General features: G+C 40.5%; 1 protein-coding gene across 5 annotated transcripts in view; it reads left to right on the top strand.

The window, feature by feature from the left end:
* The window catches only part of zmp:0000001167 (protein phosphatase 1 regulatory subunit 12A), a 154,528-nt gene that overhangs the window by 40,888 nt on the left and 92,359 nt on the right, over positions 1-21,281 (top strand). For all 5 annotated transcript variants that reach the window (XM_060838777.1, XM_060838778.1, XM_060838780.1 and 2 more), the window contains exons 2-3: positions 13,327-13,457; positions 18,213-18,331. In XM_060838777.1, the coding sequence (XP_060694760.1) occupies positions 13,327-13,457; positions 18,213-18,331 (250 nt within the window). The remainder of the gene's footprint in view (positions 1-13,326; positions 13,458-18,212; positions 18,332-21,281) is intronic.

Genomic DNA, 21,281 nt, shown 5'->3' with positions numbered 1-21,281 from the left:
GGAGAAGGATCACAGTGGGAGATTGCATATTCAATTCAAGGAAGGGATTTTACATGTCTAGCAGCAGCAGCACTTTGAAATGAATATTAATTTTGATGTCCCATCAGTATGATATTTGGCCTTCTGTGATCTTACATAAAGACTGATTCATTTCTAACCACTGAGTGACTTGTGAATTATCTTACATACATAAATGACTTGCCAGAGAAATTAATGAAGAAACTCATTAGCAAGTGCTCCTTAGTAAAGTGCTCAATTATGTCCTAAATGACCTAATATCCAAAAACAAGTGATTAGAAGCAATTGCAAAGCTCAAAGGTAGAAGACAGAGGCTGATGGTGGAGAGTTGTTTTTCAGACAGGAGGCCTATGACCAGTGGAGTGCCACAAGGATCGGTGCTGGGTCCACTACGTTTTGCCATTTACATAGATGATTTGGATGTGAACATAAGATGTACAGTTAGTAAGTTTGCAGATGACACCAAAATTGGAGGCGTAGTGGACAGCGAAGGGGGTTACCTCAGATTACAACAGGATCTGAACCAGTTGGCCATTGGGCTGAAAAGTGGCAGATGGAGTTTAATTTAGATAAATGCAAGGTGCTGCATTTTCGGAAAGCAAAGGGAGTGTTGCTGAACAAAGAGACCTTGAAGCGCAGATTCATAGCTCCTTGAAGGTGGAGTCGCAGGTAGATAGGATAGTGAAGAAAGCTTTTGTATGCATTCTTTTATTGGTCAGAGTATTGAGTACAGGAGTTAGGAGGTCATTGGTGAGGCCACTGTTGGAATATTGCTTGCAATTCTGGTGTCCTTCCTATCGGAAAGATGTTGTGAAACTTGAAAGGGTTCAGAAACGATTGACAAGGATGTTGCCAGGGTTGGAGGATTTGAGCTATAGGGAGACTGCGGCTGTTTTCCCTGGAGGATCGGAGGTTGAGGGGTGACCTTATAGAGGTTTATAAAATCATGAGGGCATGGATAGGATAAATAGACAAAGTCTTTTCCCTGGGGTCGGGGAGTCCAGAACTAGAGGGCATAGGTTTAGGGTGAGAGGAGAAAGATATAAAAGAGACCTACAGGGCAACTTTTATCACACCAGAGGGTGGTACATATATGGAATGAGCTGCCAGAGGAAGTAGTGGAGGCTGGTACAATTGCAACATTTAAAAGGCTTTTGGATGTTTATATGAATAAGAAGGGTTTGGAGGGATATGGGCCTGGTGCTGGCAGGTGGGATTAGATGGGTTAGGATCATGGACCGGTTGGACCAAAGGGTCTGTTTCCGTGCTGTACATCTCTATGACTCAAACCTAGAAATGGACTGAGTGTTGGGGTTTGAGTCTTTATTCTCCAAGGTAGAAAGAGAGATTGTGAGAGAAACATTGTCAAAAGCACACCAAGATTTTATCCATGAAAACAGTAGTGAAAGCTTCCTTTTGGTATTTGAAGGTGGATAGTGATACTGAAAAGTTGAAGAAAAATTGTAAAATGTGTCTCAGATTGAGAGATGATTCAAAGTTTGTTTTCATTCCCTAACCAATACAAGAACACCATTGAAATGAGTTCATGCTGATTTCTTTGAAGTGGAAAGCTAAGATATTTAGTTTTGGATGAGAGCTATCGTAAGCAAACTAATGTAGAGTATGTGCCGTAGTTCCCAAAGCTATTGCAATTTTGAGAATTTGGTACAATTTGTGGGTTATTAGGACTGTTGTAAGGTAATACTTCATGATATATTTTCAAACAGTTTAAAAAATTTGAGCCAGAATGGAGTCAAACACATTCTAGTACCTTCTGACAACAAATGGTGCTACAGAAAAATGTTTGCTACGTGATGAGCCAGACTGTAATTTCTATGCTTCTCTTCAACACAACCTGGACAATTTTATCTCACCGTAAGGAATAACACCATAGTGTGCAATAGGTTCCTCACCTTGCAAGTTAGTGATAACTACAACACAGTTTAGTTTGCTTAAACCTCTCATCCATAGCAAAGTAAAAGGAAAAAAAATGCAAAGTTAAGATGCACTTGCATTACAAGGCCTGAAACAGTGTTCAGGTCTAGTCAGAAGGTCATGTTGAAACATCAGGGAAATAAGGAGAAGTATTTGATTGGATTAGTTTGATAGAGAGTACGTGCATTCACGTGTTTAGTAAAGATTAGAGAGAGTGTCAGTGATCATGTAAATGATTTGTAGATAATTTGCTTGAAAGAGGGCAATGCTGAAAGAGAGAGCACAATAAACCTCAGAGTCCACTCTCCCACAAAAGTATAAAATGAGTCAGGGTTTTTAATTAAAACAGATCAATCAGTGTCATAGTCCTAGCTATTAACTGGAGTCTGCTGTCAAAGTTCTTGTTGGATATAGACTAAGGTGTGGAGAGGGCATGTCCAGTCTAGCAGAAAATATCCAGGCAAGGATAGAAAAAAAGTTAGATACTTTTAATTGGATGTATTTGGAAAGGTAAAAGTAAACAAGTTGTTGTTTTCATTATATCTCATCCAATCATAATAATTTTTGTTGTATGTACCCTGGTATTAAGAATCTTTTTATATGCCCAATTCTACCCGAGTAATGGTCATGCAAGGTCTACTATCTTAAATATAGTAGAATGCAACCCAAACTGTTAAATTTTATTGATGTTGGTTTATTCATTTTGTACTCTGGAATCTTATGTTTGTGCATGATTTTAAGTTTAAATATACATGTCTTTTTAAGCAGGGAGGGAGTGTGGCGTGTTGCAAGATCTGAGCAATTTGTCACACTGTCATCTTTGCTGCTCTCTGGGGAAGTGTAAATAAAGACATTTCAACAATGGTTGCCTGCAACTGAGCTTTGTTAGTCTAACAATTTACCACAGTTTCTAATGTGCACAGATGGTCCATAATTCCAGGTTCATGCCTAGCCTTCAAGTTGAGAATCTAATGCACTTACTCCAGCAACACAGGAGATCTTCCTTGATTTCCTTCCTTAAAAACAAGGACTTGAGGGTTAACTTTTTCAAGCAGAGGGTGTTGCTTTTCAGGTATGTCTCGTACAAGCTGCCAGAGAAAGTGTTTGGAGTTGGTACAATTAGAACATTTAAAAGGCATGGGTATGTCAAAAGGAAGGATTTAGAGGGACGTGGGCCAAGTACTGGCAACTGGGGCTAGGTCAGATTGGGATGTCTGGTCAGCACAGATGAGTTCAACTGAAGGGGTCTTTTCCATCCTGCATGACTCTGAAGTCAATGCCTCACCCTCCCTCATCAAACTCTTGTTTCAATATTTTGTTTCAGATACATAATCGAAAAGAGTTCAGTTGTCCCCAGCCACATAAAATATGACATACAATTAGTCATTAATGCAAAATTAAGTGCAATGCTTAATTTGTCACAAAAGCGAGGACGCTAGGAACCTGCTCCTAAATTGGGACTATAACTAGCAATAACTCACAGTTGACGGTAAGCTGAATTTTCAGAGAGATTTGGCCTGTGTTTCGAATTTAGATGAATCTTCTCTGTCGATGCAGCTCTAGATTTTTGTATGACAGCAGTTGGCCCAGCTGTACAGAGGAAGAATGCTGTCTCTTTTATGGTGTATCTGGCAAACAGAGACAATAAATTCAGCTCTTGGAACATTCCCAAATTCTTGACCTAGTCTCGAGCATTGAGCACTTTGACCTTGGTCATTATTGCTTTCCTGTCTACGAGCTGGGAATGCAGGATGTAATAATGGACAATGCGGTTTTCTGCGGGCAACAGCTAAACAGCCATCCACTCATTTTTACAATTGCTTCCTTTATAACATACGCAAAGTAATCTGTCCTGGATTATCAGTGTGGGTAGTACAAATGGAAAATGCAGGAACCATTTTAGCATTTGTGGCAAGAGCAAACAACTATGCAACTTGGATGAGACCAACCCCTGTCATCCCTTCCACTTTCTTTCCAAGATGCTAAGTGACAGCATGTTCTTTATTAATCTGCACTTAGATTTTCAACATCCAGTATTGCCTTTCATTTTTTCGAGTTGTCCATATAAGGGTCTGGCACTCTCTCAGGAAGGATTATCTAGTGAAGCCTCAGCACTCCCTTCTCACTGACCTGAGTGGTCCAAAGTTACTGTGTTCAGCCAAAGGTCGAGCTTCAAATACTAAAGAGGGTTTGATGATGCACTCGAGATGGCCAGATTTTGAGTGGAGGGCTGAGATTTCTATTGGATTCAGGAAGCAGAGCAGACCCTTCTGGTGTTGGGCAGCGAATCAAGAATGAATCAAGTTGGGCAGGGTGAAGGGAGTGGTAAGGTTGTGGAACAAGGAACTTCAGTGTCATATCCTGAGTAGTTAGGAATGTGAACAAACTAATTCTTCTCCTTTTCTGGATTGGGGAGTTGCCTTGTTCAGTGTCTGGTGAGTTAGAATTGTATTTAAAAGAATCAGCTCCTGGTATACCTGTTCAGGATATTGACTGTAATTAAAATTTTCATTTGTTGCTTGTTTCAGTGATAACTGGGATCTCTCAATGTCTATGAGCTACATTTCTGACTTGACACTCTCATTGCTGTCTTTCATTTTGATGACAGGAATGCTTTATGATTAAAAAAACACAATGAAACCAGTGTTTTTTAAAATTCATTTGCAGGATGAAGACGTTGCTGGCTAGGCCAGCATTTATTGCCTATCCCTCAGTGCCCAGAGGGCACTTAAGAGTCAGTCACAATGTTGTGAGTTTGGAGTCATATATAGGTCAGACCACATAAGGATAGCAGTTTCCTTTCCTAAAGGACATTAGAGAATCGCATGGGTTTTTCCCAACAATTAGCAATGGTTTTGTAGTCATTAGAATTCTTAATTCCAGCTTTTATTGAATTCAAATTCCACCATCTGCCAGGTGGGATTTGAACCTGGACACCCAGAACATTACCTGGGTCTCTGGATTGACAATCTAGTAATACTCCCACTATGCCATTGCTTCCCCCAGAATGGGACATATTGATCCGTGTGTACTTCAAAATATGGCAAGTGCATCCAGTGCATTTGCTTTTACTTGTGTTTCCCTCTGGTTTGGCATAGGGCAGCCCTTGAGTCACCTGTAGCATGTCCGTGCAGCTTAAGGAGGTTCCTTAATTGTTAAAATGCAATGGGTGTGGTCTCTGATATGTATCAATCGTACTTCAAATGAATCCATCTGTCTTCAGAAAGGTTTAAGTACTTTCCAAGGATTCAGGTTTGTGTCTTCCAAAATTTTTTTTGGATGGTTCAGTACATTTTGTCCTATTATGAATAATTTCAGTTTTACTTTTGACATTAGCTGGGATGAGCTTGAAGCTGATATGGTCACTTAGGTTTTGGCTCACAAATTCAAAAAGAGTTCAATTACAGTAAATAAAGGGGGCTGCCAGGGATTATGCTATTCCACCAGTTACAGAATCCAGTCACTGGTCACTTATTGCGGACTCCCATTTTGGCAGCTTTCCAGGCACAACAGGGTATTATGATGCTACTGGGCTTAATGATAGCTGGAGGTGTGCAAGGTTGGGGAACTGAGGGTATGTTGACCTCGCTGAATCCAATGGGTTGGAGAGCAGGAGAGGTTGGTACAAATGAAGGAGGATTGACATGTGGACCACTGGAGAGAGGCAGTCAATTGTAGAGCATTAGCTGAGTGGCCCATGTTGAAAAACGTTTCCTGAGCAAGCTTGTGCGCTGATTGAAGCATGGGGAGCAGGGATGAGGGTGTTGGGAATCTGTGTTTAATGTGGAAAAAGAACTGCAGGGGGAAGAGAGTAAGAGAGATTGTGTTTGTGTTTTCCAGAGGTGATTGGCTGGAACTGATGACTCGAGAAAGGATGTTAATGCTGGTTGGCAGTGTTTGTATCCCAGCTGGTGCACAATGTCTAATTTTCCCCGCAATGCATTCCTTTTCAGTCTGATCTGAACACTTTCCAAGTCACTGCAGCCGTCAGCTAAAAGGAATTAGCTTCTTTCCTATTGGTTGAGGGGTTTTTTTTGGAGGTGGGCTCTTGCCTGCTTGGGGCCTACATTGAGACCAGTGTTGAGCTGCACAGGTCACATCAAGTTCAAAATCATTTACTGTACACTAGAGAGAAGTCTGTTCAATTTCTATCTTCTGAATTAGAGTCAGCAGAAGGAGTGCTCCCAGTGATGGGTGCTTTCACATTGATTTTCTGATTTGAACAGGAGCCATGGGTGACAGATTGAACATGTTCATCTTCCCTTTCCCTTCCCCCTCCCAGACTGTTTTATCTTGCTTTGTTTAAACCTCTCGCATTGCCGAGACTTTGTGCTCATTCTGTGCTATTTATGTTGCATTGACTTGCTGTGAGATCGAATACTGATGGTGGCAGTCCAGGGCCAGAGGAGTGTAGTGACAGCAGAGTTCCCTCATAAATACAAAAGACAATGTTATTTTCTACTGGAACAACCTCGTGGAGACATCAAACTTGTTTTGTTTTTTAATCTTTGAAGAGTTAGAGGTGGACAAAGCTATTTATAAGAACAATTTGTGTACATAGAGTGCCTTTTAAGATAACAGTATCCCCTAAAGTGTTTAACTCAGCTGCTCCAAGCTTGTATTTCTTTCAAGGTTTTTCCTTCTTGGGCTGTAAGCTTGTAGTTAACTCTGGAAATTTGATACTGTCCTGTCCTTTAGTTGTCAAGAAAGCAGAATGTTGCAGCCACTAACAACCAACAGGGGACAAGTCGTGGTAGCTTAATGAGAAGTGGGTGCCTCAGAATTGAAGAAATGTAGTTTAATAATGTCAGAACAAGTCAGCAAAGGGATTTTCTTGCTGCGCCAGTGACTGATGGAAACCTTGCCAAAAGCATTTGTTATTCTTGATTTAATGGGCCAGAGGGCACTTGTGGGAAAAATGCTAGATCCCACGACCCCTCTGTACTATATATAACAAATTTGTGCTGTTTTAGTTATTAATGTTTTACTGCTTTTGTCAATTGCTGTAAAGGTATATATGCTGAAGTGTTCCATTCCCCCTCTAATATTAAAAAATCCCACAACACCAGTTATAGTCCAACAGGTTTAATTGGAAGCACTAGCTTTCGGAGTGCTGGTGTTGTGTGATTTTTAACTTTGTACACCCCAGTCCAATACCGGCATCTCTAAATCATGACTCCCTAATGTTGGCCTGGCCAGGATTTTCTCTGTATTGCCACATTCCATTGATGTGCAGCGAGAGAATGACTGACTTTCAGCCTCCGAACTGAAGCGTTAATTTATCCCTGGCTGTCATCCAGTGTTAAAGAGATTAATTAGTATTTTTTTTTGATCAATTTGTGTAAATTTTAATCTGAATAGCAAATTCAATATCATAGTGCTTTTTACTTAATTTGGCAACATTAGGCGTGAAGGATTTTGAAACAAAAGCAAAAACTAAGCAGCCTCTGTGGAAAGAATCTTCTGTGGACACAAAATGTTAACTCTGATTTCTCTCCACAGGTGCTGCCAGACTTGCTGAGTTTTTCCAGCAAGTTTTATTTTTGTTTCTGATTTAAAACATTGGTAGTTTTTTCAGGTTTGTTAAGGAGTTTGACATTTCCAGTCACTTAGTTTAGCTGTTCTTTTGGAGATAAATTTCTTTGTCTTGTTGGTCAAGGAGGTACAGTGTATTAAACTCTCCAATGATACCTATTTGTCAATCGTGATCATGAACTTTGAGGGTTTTAATTACTGGTATCAATTGATTGTGGCTCATTATCAGTATACCTCTTTCTGGTGATTGACATGCTTATGACATCATCACAGTATCATAGCATGTGACCTAAGGGTATCAAGGTTTCAGACGCCATCTTAACTCTGATCACTTGAAGCACAACACTGATGGAAGAATGCTACTGTGCTCAGTTAGGGTGGGTGGTCAAGTTTGAGTGGTGAGGCCATTGTGTTCATGTCAGAGGCTGGAACCGTGCATCAAGTCCAGGAGCAGTACTGGATCCTTTATTTTTGTCCCAGACTCTTCCCTTTATAACTGAATAGCAGAATACGTCTCTGTCACTCTCTTACTTGAATATGTAGAGAGTGTAATAAACATTTGTTGGATCTTTCATTCCCACAGAACTCATTGTAGTGATTGGAACCAGCTGGGTCTTGTTAACTGTAAGATCCTTGATTGGCCCAGATTAACAACCCTGATCAGGAAAGCCCTGGCTGACCAATATAACCAGGAGAATTAGAATCTCTTCAATTCAGGGGACTGACTCTGAGCGAGCTCGTTGGCCACAACTAAATAGAGGATGACCTCACTCGCCTCTGTATAGTTATTTCACTCATGTTTAGTTCTTATGTTATAAGGGAAAACATAAGTATTGCTAAGTCGGGCATAAATGTTCTGCTGGAGGTTAACAAAAAACACATCAGTGCCATTGCCTGTAACAACATGTGAAATGATTATGTGACATCTGCCTCTTCTGAGATACTAATATATGCAAGATTCCAAGATGCCAGTCTGCAAAGACTTTCAAGTGTGAAGGCTACCCAGGCATTAAATAGAAATTCTGTTCATCTGACAAATATATAATTCACCACCATTTCCTGGGTGAGTTTCGTGTCAGTGTTTTTAGTTTTGCTTCTGACAGAATTGCCAGAAGTAAAACTCTAATTAGTGGAGAGTGCAGAGACTCTATGCTGCTCTACTTCAGCACTTGCAGCTACCGAAAGGTGTACGGTCAGGAATAAAACAGCATGGTCTTTCTCTGACTAAACACACACAAAATACCATTAAGGGACTATAAATCAATTCCCTCATGGTTAACTCAGTCTCTGTGATTGGCCATTACAGTTTTAATATGCCTTGCCTGACTGTAGCTTTATTGGGTACTGGGAAAATCCTCCATGGCAGTGAGGGCATTTGAGAAAAATGGCACCAGTCCATCATTTTTGTTTCATTTCAACACCTCTACCTTGTTTGGACAAGTGTTTGTATTTTACAGCAGATAGGATGTTGGAATGTCAGAGAGCAAAATGAGGAAGGATCATCGTCTCATTAAGTTTGTCCTGCTCGGCTGAACATTTAATGGTATTTTGTAATCCTCCATTGCTTTTAATTTTGGTTTAATTTACCAAATAATTCACCAATCATTTCCTACTTCAACTGTATTGGGTGAAGATTTTTTTTAACCAAGAACCATTTTGAACTTACTTTACAAAGTGATACAGATATAAATGATTTAGATTTAGATTTTAGATTACTTAGTGTGGAAACAGGCCCTTCGGCCCAACAAGCCCACACCAACCCGCCGAAGTGCAACCCACCCATACCCCTACATTTACCCCTTCACCTAACGCTACGGGCAATTTAGCATGGCCAATTCACCTAACCTGCACATCTTTGGACTGTGGGAGGAAACCGGAGCACCCAGAGGAAACCCACGCAGACACGGGGAGAATGTGCAAACTCCACTCAGTCAGTCGACTGAGGCGGGAAATGAACCCAGGTCTCTGGCGCTATGAGACAGTAGTGCTAACCACTGAAATAATGAAATAATATTCTGGGTTTACATACATTAATCTCCTCTTTACTAAAGTGCAATCTTTCTATTGAGCTTGATTTTCTCAAATCTTTCCCTTTAGCTCACTCCCTTCACACTTAAACCTCCATTCTTGTCCTCTTTGTGGACCTGTCTAGTGGATTATTCAAGGTAGGGATTGCATTGAGGGATGATGTATAGCACATGCTCCCTCATCTCCTGGACCTTCTTCATGTTCTGAAACTTCTGCCTGTGCCCTGCCTTTCCTGTCCATGCGCTCGTTGTTTTGAGGATGATTTTCCCCCATTCCTCTTATCATCTGCATCTTTCACAGAGCTCAGTTAATTCCTTCTACAAAGTTCATTTGTACAACAATTACCTATGTCTTTTCCTAAGCCCCACTGGTTGTCTGTGCCCTTGCGTCTCTCTGTGGACTCAGTCCATGTTGTATGAATGAACTTCTCCAGTACTTTCTGATTCTGGATTCCCCATCTATTTGCTACTTTCACAACTGTGCTATCACAGTATGATGATTCAGTGACTACTTGCTGTCTGAAATTCCTTTGCCCTGTTGCTCCTTTCTCTCTGCCCTGAAAAGTCTTAAAAATACTGAACTGTTTCCTGTCCATTTATCATTCCTTCTGATCTTGATCCCCACAATTTGATTAAAATGCATGAGTTGTATCATTGATGTTATGTATAAAAAATAATCAACCTCTTTGTACATGTTATGACACACCTCCAGGGCACTTGGGAGTTGAATCTGGACCTTCTGACCCAGAATTGGGGCACTATCACTGCACCATGACATGTCTTCAATTGACATCATATAAATGGCCTTTGATTAAGTGTCACATAATAGACTTGTTGACTACAAGAAGAAGTGTTAAAAGCAGTAAAGCACACAGCCGTGAAAATTTAGAAGCTGGGATGAGAGACAGTAAACTGCAAATAGTGTTTAATGGTTGTTTTTCAAACTGGTTGGAAATATACAGCGTTGTTAAGCCCATTTCACCTCTATATGTACAGCAGTGACCTGAACTTGGATTAAAGGGCACGATTTCAGAGTTTGCAGTGAGAACAAAATTCAGAAATTGAGTAAAGAAAGAAGAGAATGTGAATTTTACGAGAATTTAGACAGATTGGTGAAATAGGAAAATGCGTCTCTGTTTTGTAAATATGATGATTATTCTGTCTGCCTGTCCTGGAGAGAGGGCAGAACTGAGCTGCATGAGATTTGTTGTAGGACTTGCTTTTTCTCTTCAATTGTACAAATAAAGCTAGGACTGTTGCTTTGTAGACTGGGTGACCATTTTCTGGAACACCTCTTATCTACCTCAACTTCTGTCTAATACCTTATAACCCTCAGAACCCGACAGAGTTTAACTATTTCAGAGCATGAACACTGTCTTGCATGTTCGTAACCCACCTCCACACTGGCCATATTTTCTATTCTCTCCAGCCAACCCATTTTCAAATGCACTCATTTTTAATCAGCGCCCAATCAATATTTACTTCTCTCCCAGTTTGCTGTCATCATCCCTTTCTGTGCATCCCTATTTTTTTCCCTTTGTCTTGGCACTGTGTTCCCGGCTGCACAGAGAACAGTGTTTTAGTGAGCCTGTTGCTGCTGTTGCCATTCTTAGAGTAAGGACACTGGTGCTGTTTCCTGTAACCATGCCACCATCCGAACCAGCCATCAAAAACCAAACAAATAAGGGCATTCTCACAGCCACTTTAAGAAATTAGCTTGCTGAGATTTTTCCAGATGCGTATCTATTTCAGGGATCCTGTTCCGATGGAGCTTCCTGATACAAGGGAATTTATATTGTTTTGTTTTGTTGATTGCCTGGGTTACTGCTTATAATTTGTGAACTTGCTTCTTGTTTTTACAATTCAATAGGAGTTTCTCTGACTCAGGCCTCCCTTCTTCCTCCACAGCATACTTCCCCTCATCAAGCCATCCCTTCTAAACTCCCTATCACACAAAGCAATCATATCCTTTAGTTTTCTTTTTTAACAGCTTTTCTTCCTTAACTGTTTCCATACCTTTTAAAAAATACAGCCAACAGTTCCGTGCTGAATTGCACAAACTACAGAAAACCTGAATTCCTCTTATACCACACTGAATCATGAGTGAATATTATCAACTTGTGTGTGAAAACAAGCTGAAGCTTTATTGCAGCAAAACTTAGCACTTTCAGCAGGTGAGGATAATAAAGTTGCTTTGTGTGCTTACACTGTATTAGAAACCTTGTGATTTGATAATATCTTTAATTTTAGATATAGCTTTTATATAAAGATAATACAGCAAGTCTATGTTGCTTGTCACTTTGAAATTACTGGCTCCTTGTCACTAATGGTAATGATATTAAGCTGCTTTCCGCATTTTCACAGTCTCTGTCTAGCAGGAATAAGATTGTCAACGTTAGTTAATTTCTTGCCTTTATTCATTCATGGGATGAGAGTATTGCAGACTAACATTTATTACCTGTTGCATTTGAGAAGGTGGTGTTGAACTGGATTCTTGAGCTGATGCAATCCATGAGGGTGTAGGTACACTCATAATCCTATTCAGATGGGAGTTCCAAGATGTTAATCCAGTGACTATGCAGGAACATTCCAAAACGTGAATGTGTAAATATATTCCTGGAGAACTCATCACATGTTGACTTGGCTCCAGCTGCTCTACATATTCCTGCTGTCAGTAAAACTATAAACTGTAAACTTGTAAAATGTTTATTCAAAACTCCTCTCATCTCTTACCTCAATTTTAAAAGCTTCCAACCTAAAATTAAATGGCCCTTTGGCCCTGTTGAGTGCCCAAGCATGTTTGTATTACAGTGGATTTTTTTTCCACCTCAGAGTGCTGCTGACAATTTGATGATAGTAGTGGTAGTTGGGAAATCTGTAAACTTGTATGTATGGCTTATTCATAGAATCATTGAATCCCTACAGTGTGGAAGCAGGTCCTTTAGCCCATCAAGTCCACTCTGACTCCCCAAAGAACATCCCACCCTCCTACTCTAAACCTACAACCCTGCATTTTCCATGGCCATTCCATCTAACCTGGATCTATCTACCACCTAACAGTAATTCCATGGCACATCCCTGAAAACCATGGCCAATTTAGCATGGCCAGTCCACCTAACCTGTACATCTTTGGTCTGTGGGAGAAAATTGGATCATGACGAAAGCCACGCAGATTGTGCAGAAAGTTGCCCAAGGGTGGAATTGAACCTGGATCTCTGACACTGTGAGGAAGCAGAGCTAATAACTGATGTGACAAGCTGCCCTATGCAAAGCTGTAGTATTGTGGCTTACAACCAAGTGGTGCAGTGTAAGCCTTGCTGATCTCTCCAGCATTAGGAACTCACCACTCCATTGCAGTTCATGGGAATGAGGGTAATGGGAACAGTGACCATCTCCTGGCTGGAAGCTCAATGGAGCCATATAGCAACATGGTCAGGGAAGCAGAGAAACATACAAGAAAGGGTGAAAATAACCCACTAAGGGAAGAACAGAAGAGAAACACAAATTGGGAGAGGAGGAACAGTAACCTCATTTCTTGCGCTGCAGATGCTGCATGGGCTGCTCACTATTTCCAGTGTTTTCAGCCTTATTTACTTTTGTTGAGTTTTCCATATTGTGCACAGTTCCTTCCTGTAACAGATTTTTTTGTTGCATATCCTGTGGATCACTATGAATGATGTTTCAGGAGATTCTTTAGTAACTAGTTTTAATAAATTGACCCTGTGGTTCCACTTAAAATAGTGGTTGAGAGCAACGTGTAGTGGAGCAGCTTCATGAGTCCGTTAACTGATTATTGCCTTCTTTTTGACAGGCCTGCATCGATGAAAACCTAGACATGGTCACTTTTCTGGTGGAGCATGGAGCTAACATTAATCAGCCCGACAATGAAGGTTGGACAGCATTACACGCTGCTGCCTCGTGTGGTTTCATGGAGATTGCAGAGTGAGTGGAGATGCAGCAAATTGCTAGGAACAATTCACTCTCACTGATAAATCATTGTTGGGGGTGCGGGGGGGGGGGGGGGGGGGGGGTGGGGTGTACCCTTTTCAGCATTGGTATTAATTTCACCACCTGTCTCCTATTCAAACTTGGCTCACATAGTCTGAAGCTTAAAACCTGAGCAGTAGATAACTAGTAGCTCCTGAAATTCTGACTACTCCTAAAGAAGACATTGCCTTGAAAATGCAAAGGGACAAAAGATTTGTAATGTAGATGATCTAATATTCCTTCAGTCATATTATCAGTGTTAAAAGCACTATATACGAATGTTTGGGAGAAATTAATTGATTTGAGGTGGAGAATTTACTTTTTGTAATTGTCCAGAGCCAGACACTCAGTAAACAGTATCTAGAAATAGACAGTAAAGTTGATTGCAGTTTTTAATCCAATTGAATGAATGGAAATTGGTATTAAAAATTACTGTCCCTTGTTTGGGAATTATTTTGTCTGCAGTTCAAAATGATTCTTCCAGGCATATTGGGTGATCTATTTTGAATGTAAAATGGCGATTAACTATCACCTGTTTGTCCCTGCTCAGGGCTGCTCTGAGTCTTAGACTCAAGTTTTTAGGCTGTTCCTGTAAATTGAAGCAATCAATCAAGGCTTTCAGTTCCAAGCAGGAATAATTAGTGAATTCAGTTTACAGAAGCAACAGAGCTGAAGTTAGATCAATGTGGTCAAGGCCACATTGACTTGGTACAAGGGCGAATTCACCAACAAAATTTGAAATGTTCCACTAACTGGTTACCCTAGAAACAACAATATTGAGAATTACTTGGCCTGTTTTCACACCATAGGAACACTACAATGGGGAAATATGAGAAAGGCCATCTACAGTCCCTCAAATGTATCAAACTAACCCCCATTGCTACGAAATCTTTCATGCCACTTAGTCACTTTATCTGCCGACTATCTCCCTCATCAATTTGCTCCACTCTCCACTTTCATTTGAGCCTATAGTCATCTCCCTTTATATAAACTAACTCCATTTAAGTTAGCTGTTCACCTTCTCTCTCCCTTGAGCAACTTGCATATTGTGGTTTTGCCAGATGTTATTAGGAATCAGTTTATACGTACACCTCTTAGAATCTTAAAAGCCTAAATGAAATCTGATCTGACTCCCCATACAATGTGTTTTGATGGAATGGTGAGCAAAGCATGAGGGATCTTATGTTTCATAATTGGACGCATTCGATATAAAAGCAAGGAAATAATGTTAAATCATATAATGTGATATAAAATATTGTGTTCAGTTCTGGTCACCATACCTCAGGAAGGATGCTAGTGTCCTTGAGAAGGTGTAGAGGAATGCTTTGAGAGATGGGAATTTAGCTACAATGTTAGTTTGGAGAAACTGAATTCCTTTTGAGCCATAATAACCTTATGACAACAGTTCACCAGTACTACAGCTTTAGTTTCCTTTGCAATATTTCTTAATGTAGGTGACCAATTTCCAGTGCCAGGATTTCTCACTGAACAAATATTTGGAATATTGCAATATTTAGAGTATTGTTTCGAATATGGTAGGATACAAATGGGTCAGACCAAATTAATTGTAACTACCAGGGACTTGCTGTCTACAGCTCTGGCATAATTTTGCCCATCTGCAAACAGCCTCTTCCACTGCTGAAAAAAAACAGCAGGGTAAACTTGACCTACAATGAGTTTCAGTATTGCGCTTTTTAAAAGTGCCATTCCATTCACAATTCTTGGCTTTAAAACAGTCACTTGCTGATTTCAGTTCAGAATCAAAAATATTTAAAGTCTGGTTGAAGATTTGTAGCTCGGGTGTCCGTTGTTGTGGTTCTGTTCGCCGAGCTGGAAGTTTTTGCTGCAAACGTTTCGTTCCCTGGCTAGGGAACATCATCAGTGCTATTGGAGCCTCCTGTGAAGCGCTGCTTTGATGTTTCTTCCGGTATTTATAGTGATTTGTTCTTGCCGCTTCCGGGTGTCAGTTTCAGCTGTAGTAGTTTGTATGTGGGGTCCAGGTCGATGTGTCTGTTGATGGATGTTCTTGCCGTTTCCGGGTGTCAGTTTCAGCTGTAGTGGTTTGTATATGGGGTCCAGGTCTATGTGTCTGTTAATGGAGTTTGTGGATGAATGCCATGCCTCTAGGAATTCCCTGGCTGTTCTCTGTCTGGCTTGTCCTATGATGGTAGTGTTTTCCCAGTCAAATTCATGTTCCTGGTTGTCTGAGTGTATGGCTACTAGGGATAGCTGGTCGTGTCGTTTTGTGGCTAGCTGATGTTCATGGATGCGGATTGTTAGCTGTCTTCCTGTTTGTCCTATATAGTGTTTTGTGCAGTCCTTGCATGGTATTTTGTAAACTACGTTAGTTTGGCTCGTGCTGGCTATTGGGTCCTTTGTTCTAGTGAGTTGTTGTCTGAGTGTGGAAGTTGGCTTGTGTGCTGTTATGAGTCCTAAGGGTCGCAGTAGTCTGACTGTCAGTTCTGAGACGCTCCTGACGTATGGTAGTGTGGCTAGTCCTTTTGGTTGTGGCATGTCCTCGTTCCGTGGTCTATCTCTTAGGCATCTGGTGATAAAGTTGCGTGGGTATCCATTTTTGGCGAATACCTTGTATAGGTGTTTCTCCTCCTCTTTTCGCAGTTCTGGTGTACTGCAGTGTGTTGTGGCTCTTTTGAATAGTGTCCTGATGCAGCTTCGTTTGTGTGTGTTGGGGTGGTTACTTTCATAGTTTAGGACTTCCTCTAGGGAATTCCTAGAGGCATGGCATTCATCCACAAACTCCATTAACAGACACATATACCTGGACCCCATATACAAACCACTACAGCTGAAACTGACACCCAGAAACGTCAAGAACATCCATCAACAGACACATCGACCTGGACCCCACATACAAACTACTACAGCTGAAACTGACACCCGGAAGCGGCAAGAACAAACCACTATAAATACCGGAAGAAACATCAAAGCAGCGCTTCACAGGAGGCTCCAATAGCACTGATGATGTTCCCTAGCCAGGGAACGAAACGTTTGCAGCAAAAACTTCCAGCTCGGCGAACAGAACCACAACAATCAAAAATATGTCAACATAAAAAGATACAATGTTTACAGGTCAATTTAGATATTAATTGGAAGTTCAAATTTATTTTTTGAGGGTTAGTGAGACCTTAAGGATTAGGCGGAGCTTTCCATCACAACTCCCATATTCATAATTTCATTGCTGTTAGTTTGTGTCCCTCTATCTTTAATCCATTAATGCATGAGGGGGAAGAAAATATGCTTCTAATATTAAGTCTTCCTTAGGCTTGCTAATTTTAACCTTGTATATTCTTATTCAATACTTTAATTACTCTGCTCTTAGCTTTGTTATCTACACCTCTCAAACTGTTATGAGCTGCCATTGCTTGATAAGGCAATGTAAAGTAGGAATATCAAAAAGGGGCTCCCACACGACTGAGCAATTACATGGGGTTTTAGTAGCCAAATAGGATATTGGTTAGGCTGCTTTTGGAATACTACATTAAATTCTGGTCTCCCTGCTGTAGGAAAGATGTTGTTATACTTGAAAGGGTTCAGATAAGATGTGCAAGAATATTGCCAGGGTTGGAGGGTTTGAACTATTGGGAAAGGCTTCAGTTGGCTAGGGCTATTTTTCTTGGACTGTAGGAGGCTGAGGGGTGACCTATGGAGGTTTATAAAATTATGAGTGGTATGGATAGGGTAAATAGGCAAAGACTTTTCCCCAGGGTAGGGGAGTCCAAAACTAGAATACATAGGTTTAAGGTGGGAGGGGAAAGATTTGAAAAGGAGCTGAGGGCAACCTTTATATGCAGAGGGTGGTGTGTGTATGGAATGAACTACCAGAGGAAGAGGTGGGAATGGTGCCATTACAATATTTGAAAGACATTTGGATGGGTATATGAGTTAGAAGGGTTTGGAGAGATATGGGCCAAATGCTGGCAAATGTGATTAGATTAATTTAGGATATCTAGTCGGCATGGACAAGTTGGACCGAAGGGTCTGTTTCCATGCAGTATATCTCTATAAACTCTAATTATGCATCTCGCCTCTATGATGCTGCTGTGTGAGGCATCTTCCCTGTTGCTTCATTAAAAAAAGATGTTTCTCAGTGATGCTTCAGATTTGAATTCAGACTCCTGCATCCATCACAGGAACAGAATCAAACTGGAATAATGAAAACTAAAGCAACAGTATGTTTGGTGCTTTTTCTGTCAGTGCTCATCACCTTATCAATATATTTTGCGAGAAAATTCAGATAAGCTCCGCTTTGTGGTTTTCCTTGCACATGCCCTATGTTTTATATCACCACTGATGTCAGTATTAAGAATATTCAAATCTCAGTCAAGTATAAGTACTGTGCAGCCAGTAAAAAGGGAACTGATAATGCCACAACCCTTTTAAATATTCACCAGCCAGTTGGACTTCAATAAAGAGATGGATTGCTTTAAGGACCCTCTAACTGAACTGCCAGAACTGGAATTTAGTGATATTAATTACTCGCTAAATAAAGCTCTTGATAAGTGTAAGATCTGACTAAAATATTTCATCTTTCCTTTTGTTGATTTTCATCTAACAGCAGCTTAACCAAGAATTCAGAATGGTTGATAGTGATCAGTGAGTGATGTGATTGAACTTGGCCAAGATTCAGTTCAAATCAACACTGGGAAGTGCCCAAGTGCCCAGTTAAAGTATCTGCTTTCTCCTTGTTAGGTATTTAATTAAACAGAGGGCGAATGTTGCAGCTGTGAACAGTGAAGGGGAACTGCCAATTGACATTGCTCAGGGTGAAGCTATGGAGAAACTGCTCAAAGATGTCATAAAGAAGCAAGGTAAGGGCTCTGACTAAGCAGTTAATTCTGGAATGAAAAATATCTGCCTCACAAGTAAAGAATCTACTGCAACTTGGAATCACACATTCCCAATTGGACAGCAGAAAATCCTTTAAGTTGGCGCTGTGAAGAAACAATCTTAAGTTCTTCATCATAATTGGACCCAAGATTACAGTAGCATTATAATGAGAAAGTCAAATAATTGGGATCATTTGGTAGTAACGGGTTGATAGCGAGGGGGGGAATAACTGATCCTGCCAGGATATTGATTTCAAAAATAGAAAATTAGTAGCCTGCAGATCTGCTGCCATTATTATATTTATTTATTTATTCTATTTTCTCCTCTTCCCTCTTAACAGCACTGATCCTTGCTGAGATGTGATTACATGATGGCAAGTGTCCTTCAGTAACTTGACCAAATGGCTACCCTCCATTTGGGTATAAGCCTCGAATGAGTGTTCTTGAGATTTCAGTTGTGACAGAGCATCAGAGTTTTATTAAGTTCTTGCCCAACTTGCAGTTAAATAGGTTTTCTCCTCCCAGGCAAGGTTATTGAGTCCTTGGTAGCATCCCTGTGTCTAGTGTGTTGAGTTATTGATCTCAGCTACAAGGTCAGGATTGAAACCAGAACTACCTTTGGTCTCTATGATTCAGCTAATAATTGTGTTTCGCCAGCTGAGGTTTTGAGCGAGCAGTCAGCTGGTATTCATCCAAACCATCACTGCTGTTGGATTCTGTAGTTTTAAGGCTACGCCTTTACCTCTATGATAGCCCTCACCTGAATACATTAATAATTCACTCAATGTCATCTGTAAGTCCAGTTCTGGGTAAGTTAACCCACAATTCCTCTGTGCTGATAATGACTAATGCTTCTGATTGAGGGGGCAGCTTTATACAAAGTGAGTGGAAGAAATATATGCTTGAATTGAATTAAATCTTCAGTCTATCGTTCTGTACTCTCAGAGTGCTTTGTATGCAGTGAGCCACTGTAAAATTCAGTCAGATGTTTTGGTGGCTGTCAGAGTGACTTGAGAATATCTAACTGTTTTAATTTCCAATGATTCCAAATTTTATTTCAACTCTAAGTGTCTCAGCTCAGGAATGATTTTCAATGTGTGAATGTATTCTGTATCACTGCAACTATACAACTAATGCCTCCTATTCAGACTTAGTTATGTCCTGGTAAATCCCTGTCTACAACCTGGTGGTCTTGCTACTTATTATTTCCTGAGGATTTTGTGGAATTCCTGATTGTCCTTCTTAACCGATTTGTTCATTCACAATCCTGTTAGCAGTTATGAAAGGCTATAACTTTTTTCTCAGTAGGAAGTTAGTTAGGAGACCTAAGTATGGAGTGTCACTTTGCCAAGAGGGTTACCATTATTTTTCCAGCTCACAACTGTCAGGATGCCGGGCTAGGTCATTTGGGCCATTGTGCCTGCTCCAGCTCTCAGGAGCCTTCTCCTTGTAATCCTGCATATGTTTCCTTCTTAGATAACAATCTAATTGCATTTTGAGTGCTTCAATTGAACCTGCCTCTGCCACACTTTCAGGCCCAAACTGTTGACGCTATATATACTTAGAGTAAACTATTAATTTCAGACGTTCCACAATCTATGGTCCAAGCGAGTTGTAAATTAATCTAATATCGAGAAGTAAGGGTCAGTGTCATCTTTGCATCTGAATGGATGTGACCAACAGTTGGTTCCATAAATAGAATTATGTGGTCCGTTATTCACACTCAGTTCCTGATAGTCAGTGTATATGTTCCACCGATATCATGGATTGCATGGATGGAAGAGTAAATTTGTACCCCTTGAGAGTGATTCATCTTCCAATGATAATAAGCATTTTGCAACCCATTATGATTGCAGACAGTATGCCAGTTACACTGCTCGGACCAGATTTCTGTGCTACCTTCAAGGAAACGTCACACTCCCTCATGTTGGAGTTGAATGTTCCATTCACCGAAGTTTCTGTGAATGCTGGAAATCTGAAACAAGCACAGTGAATTCTGAAGAAATTCAGCAGGTTGGGTGGCACTTGTGGAGAGAGAAAAACAAACTCTGTCTCCGCAGATGCTGCCAGACCTGCTGAGCTTCTCCATTTTCTGTATTGGTTTTGTGTTAACTTACTGGTAGATTCAGAACAATCACATTTGCCCAAGTATCCAGATCTGAATTCTTTTTTCTTTCAGCATGGAGTCCATGGTGAAAGTCTGTGCCATTGTCAATTTTTTATCAGGCACATGAGAACTGTCCATGACTGGATAATGAGGCGCAAAGGCACTGATTATTCATGATGGCAATGTGTCCAATTTTAAACCTTGACAGTGATCACTCATCAAACTCTGTGTGGGAAATATTTCCAGTTGCTATTGTTGAATCCTTTATGTGAGCATGTGGTGGTCTTTTTGTATGAATAAACTTATATATTGCTGAATACTTATGATGGAGAGTCCACCACTTGCCAATGCCTTCCACGACAATGTAGAACCATGGTGAAGCATTTGGTCTTGTACGAGCTTCCTTCTCAGGATTGGTACATGCTTGTGCGGGTGAATTGCATGGCACTCTTTGAGCCGAACTTCAAATATCAGTGTTCTCTCTTTTTGGTAAAGCTACTTTGAGCTTGCTACATAAGAATCATTGAAAACAAAGAAATCATTGGTGTTGAACATGTGTATCTCCACTGAGCAGATACTAAAATGGATAATTTGTCTTTGAACAATCAGTTTACCAATCCTATTACAAAGCTACCCACTGCCTCATTGAGCACAGAGCAAGGAGAGATGATCCCTATGTGTCCAACTCAGAAAGCCAAACAGTAAAGGAGTGTTGGAGTCTAGTTTTTAGTCACAAGATTTTATTTTCAAGCATTTTCTAAACAACCTGTTCAGCAATATTATCACACATCTCTGGAGGTATCTAGGATTTGGACATGGGCCTCT

Source organism: Hemiscyllium ocellatum, chromosome 18 (assembly GCF_020745735.1).
Source record: "Hemiscyllium ocellatum isolate sHemOce1 chromosome 18, sHemOce1.pat.X.cur, whole genome shotgun sequence".
Lineage (NCBI taxonomy): Eukaryota > Metazoa > Chordata > Chondrichthyes > Orectolobiformes > Hemiscylliidae > Hemiscyllium > Hemiscyllium ocellatum.
This window is presented reverse-complemented; position numbering and strand designations above follow the sequence as displayed.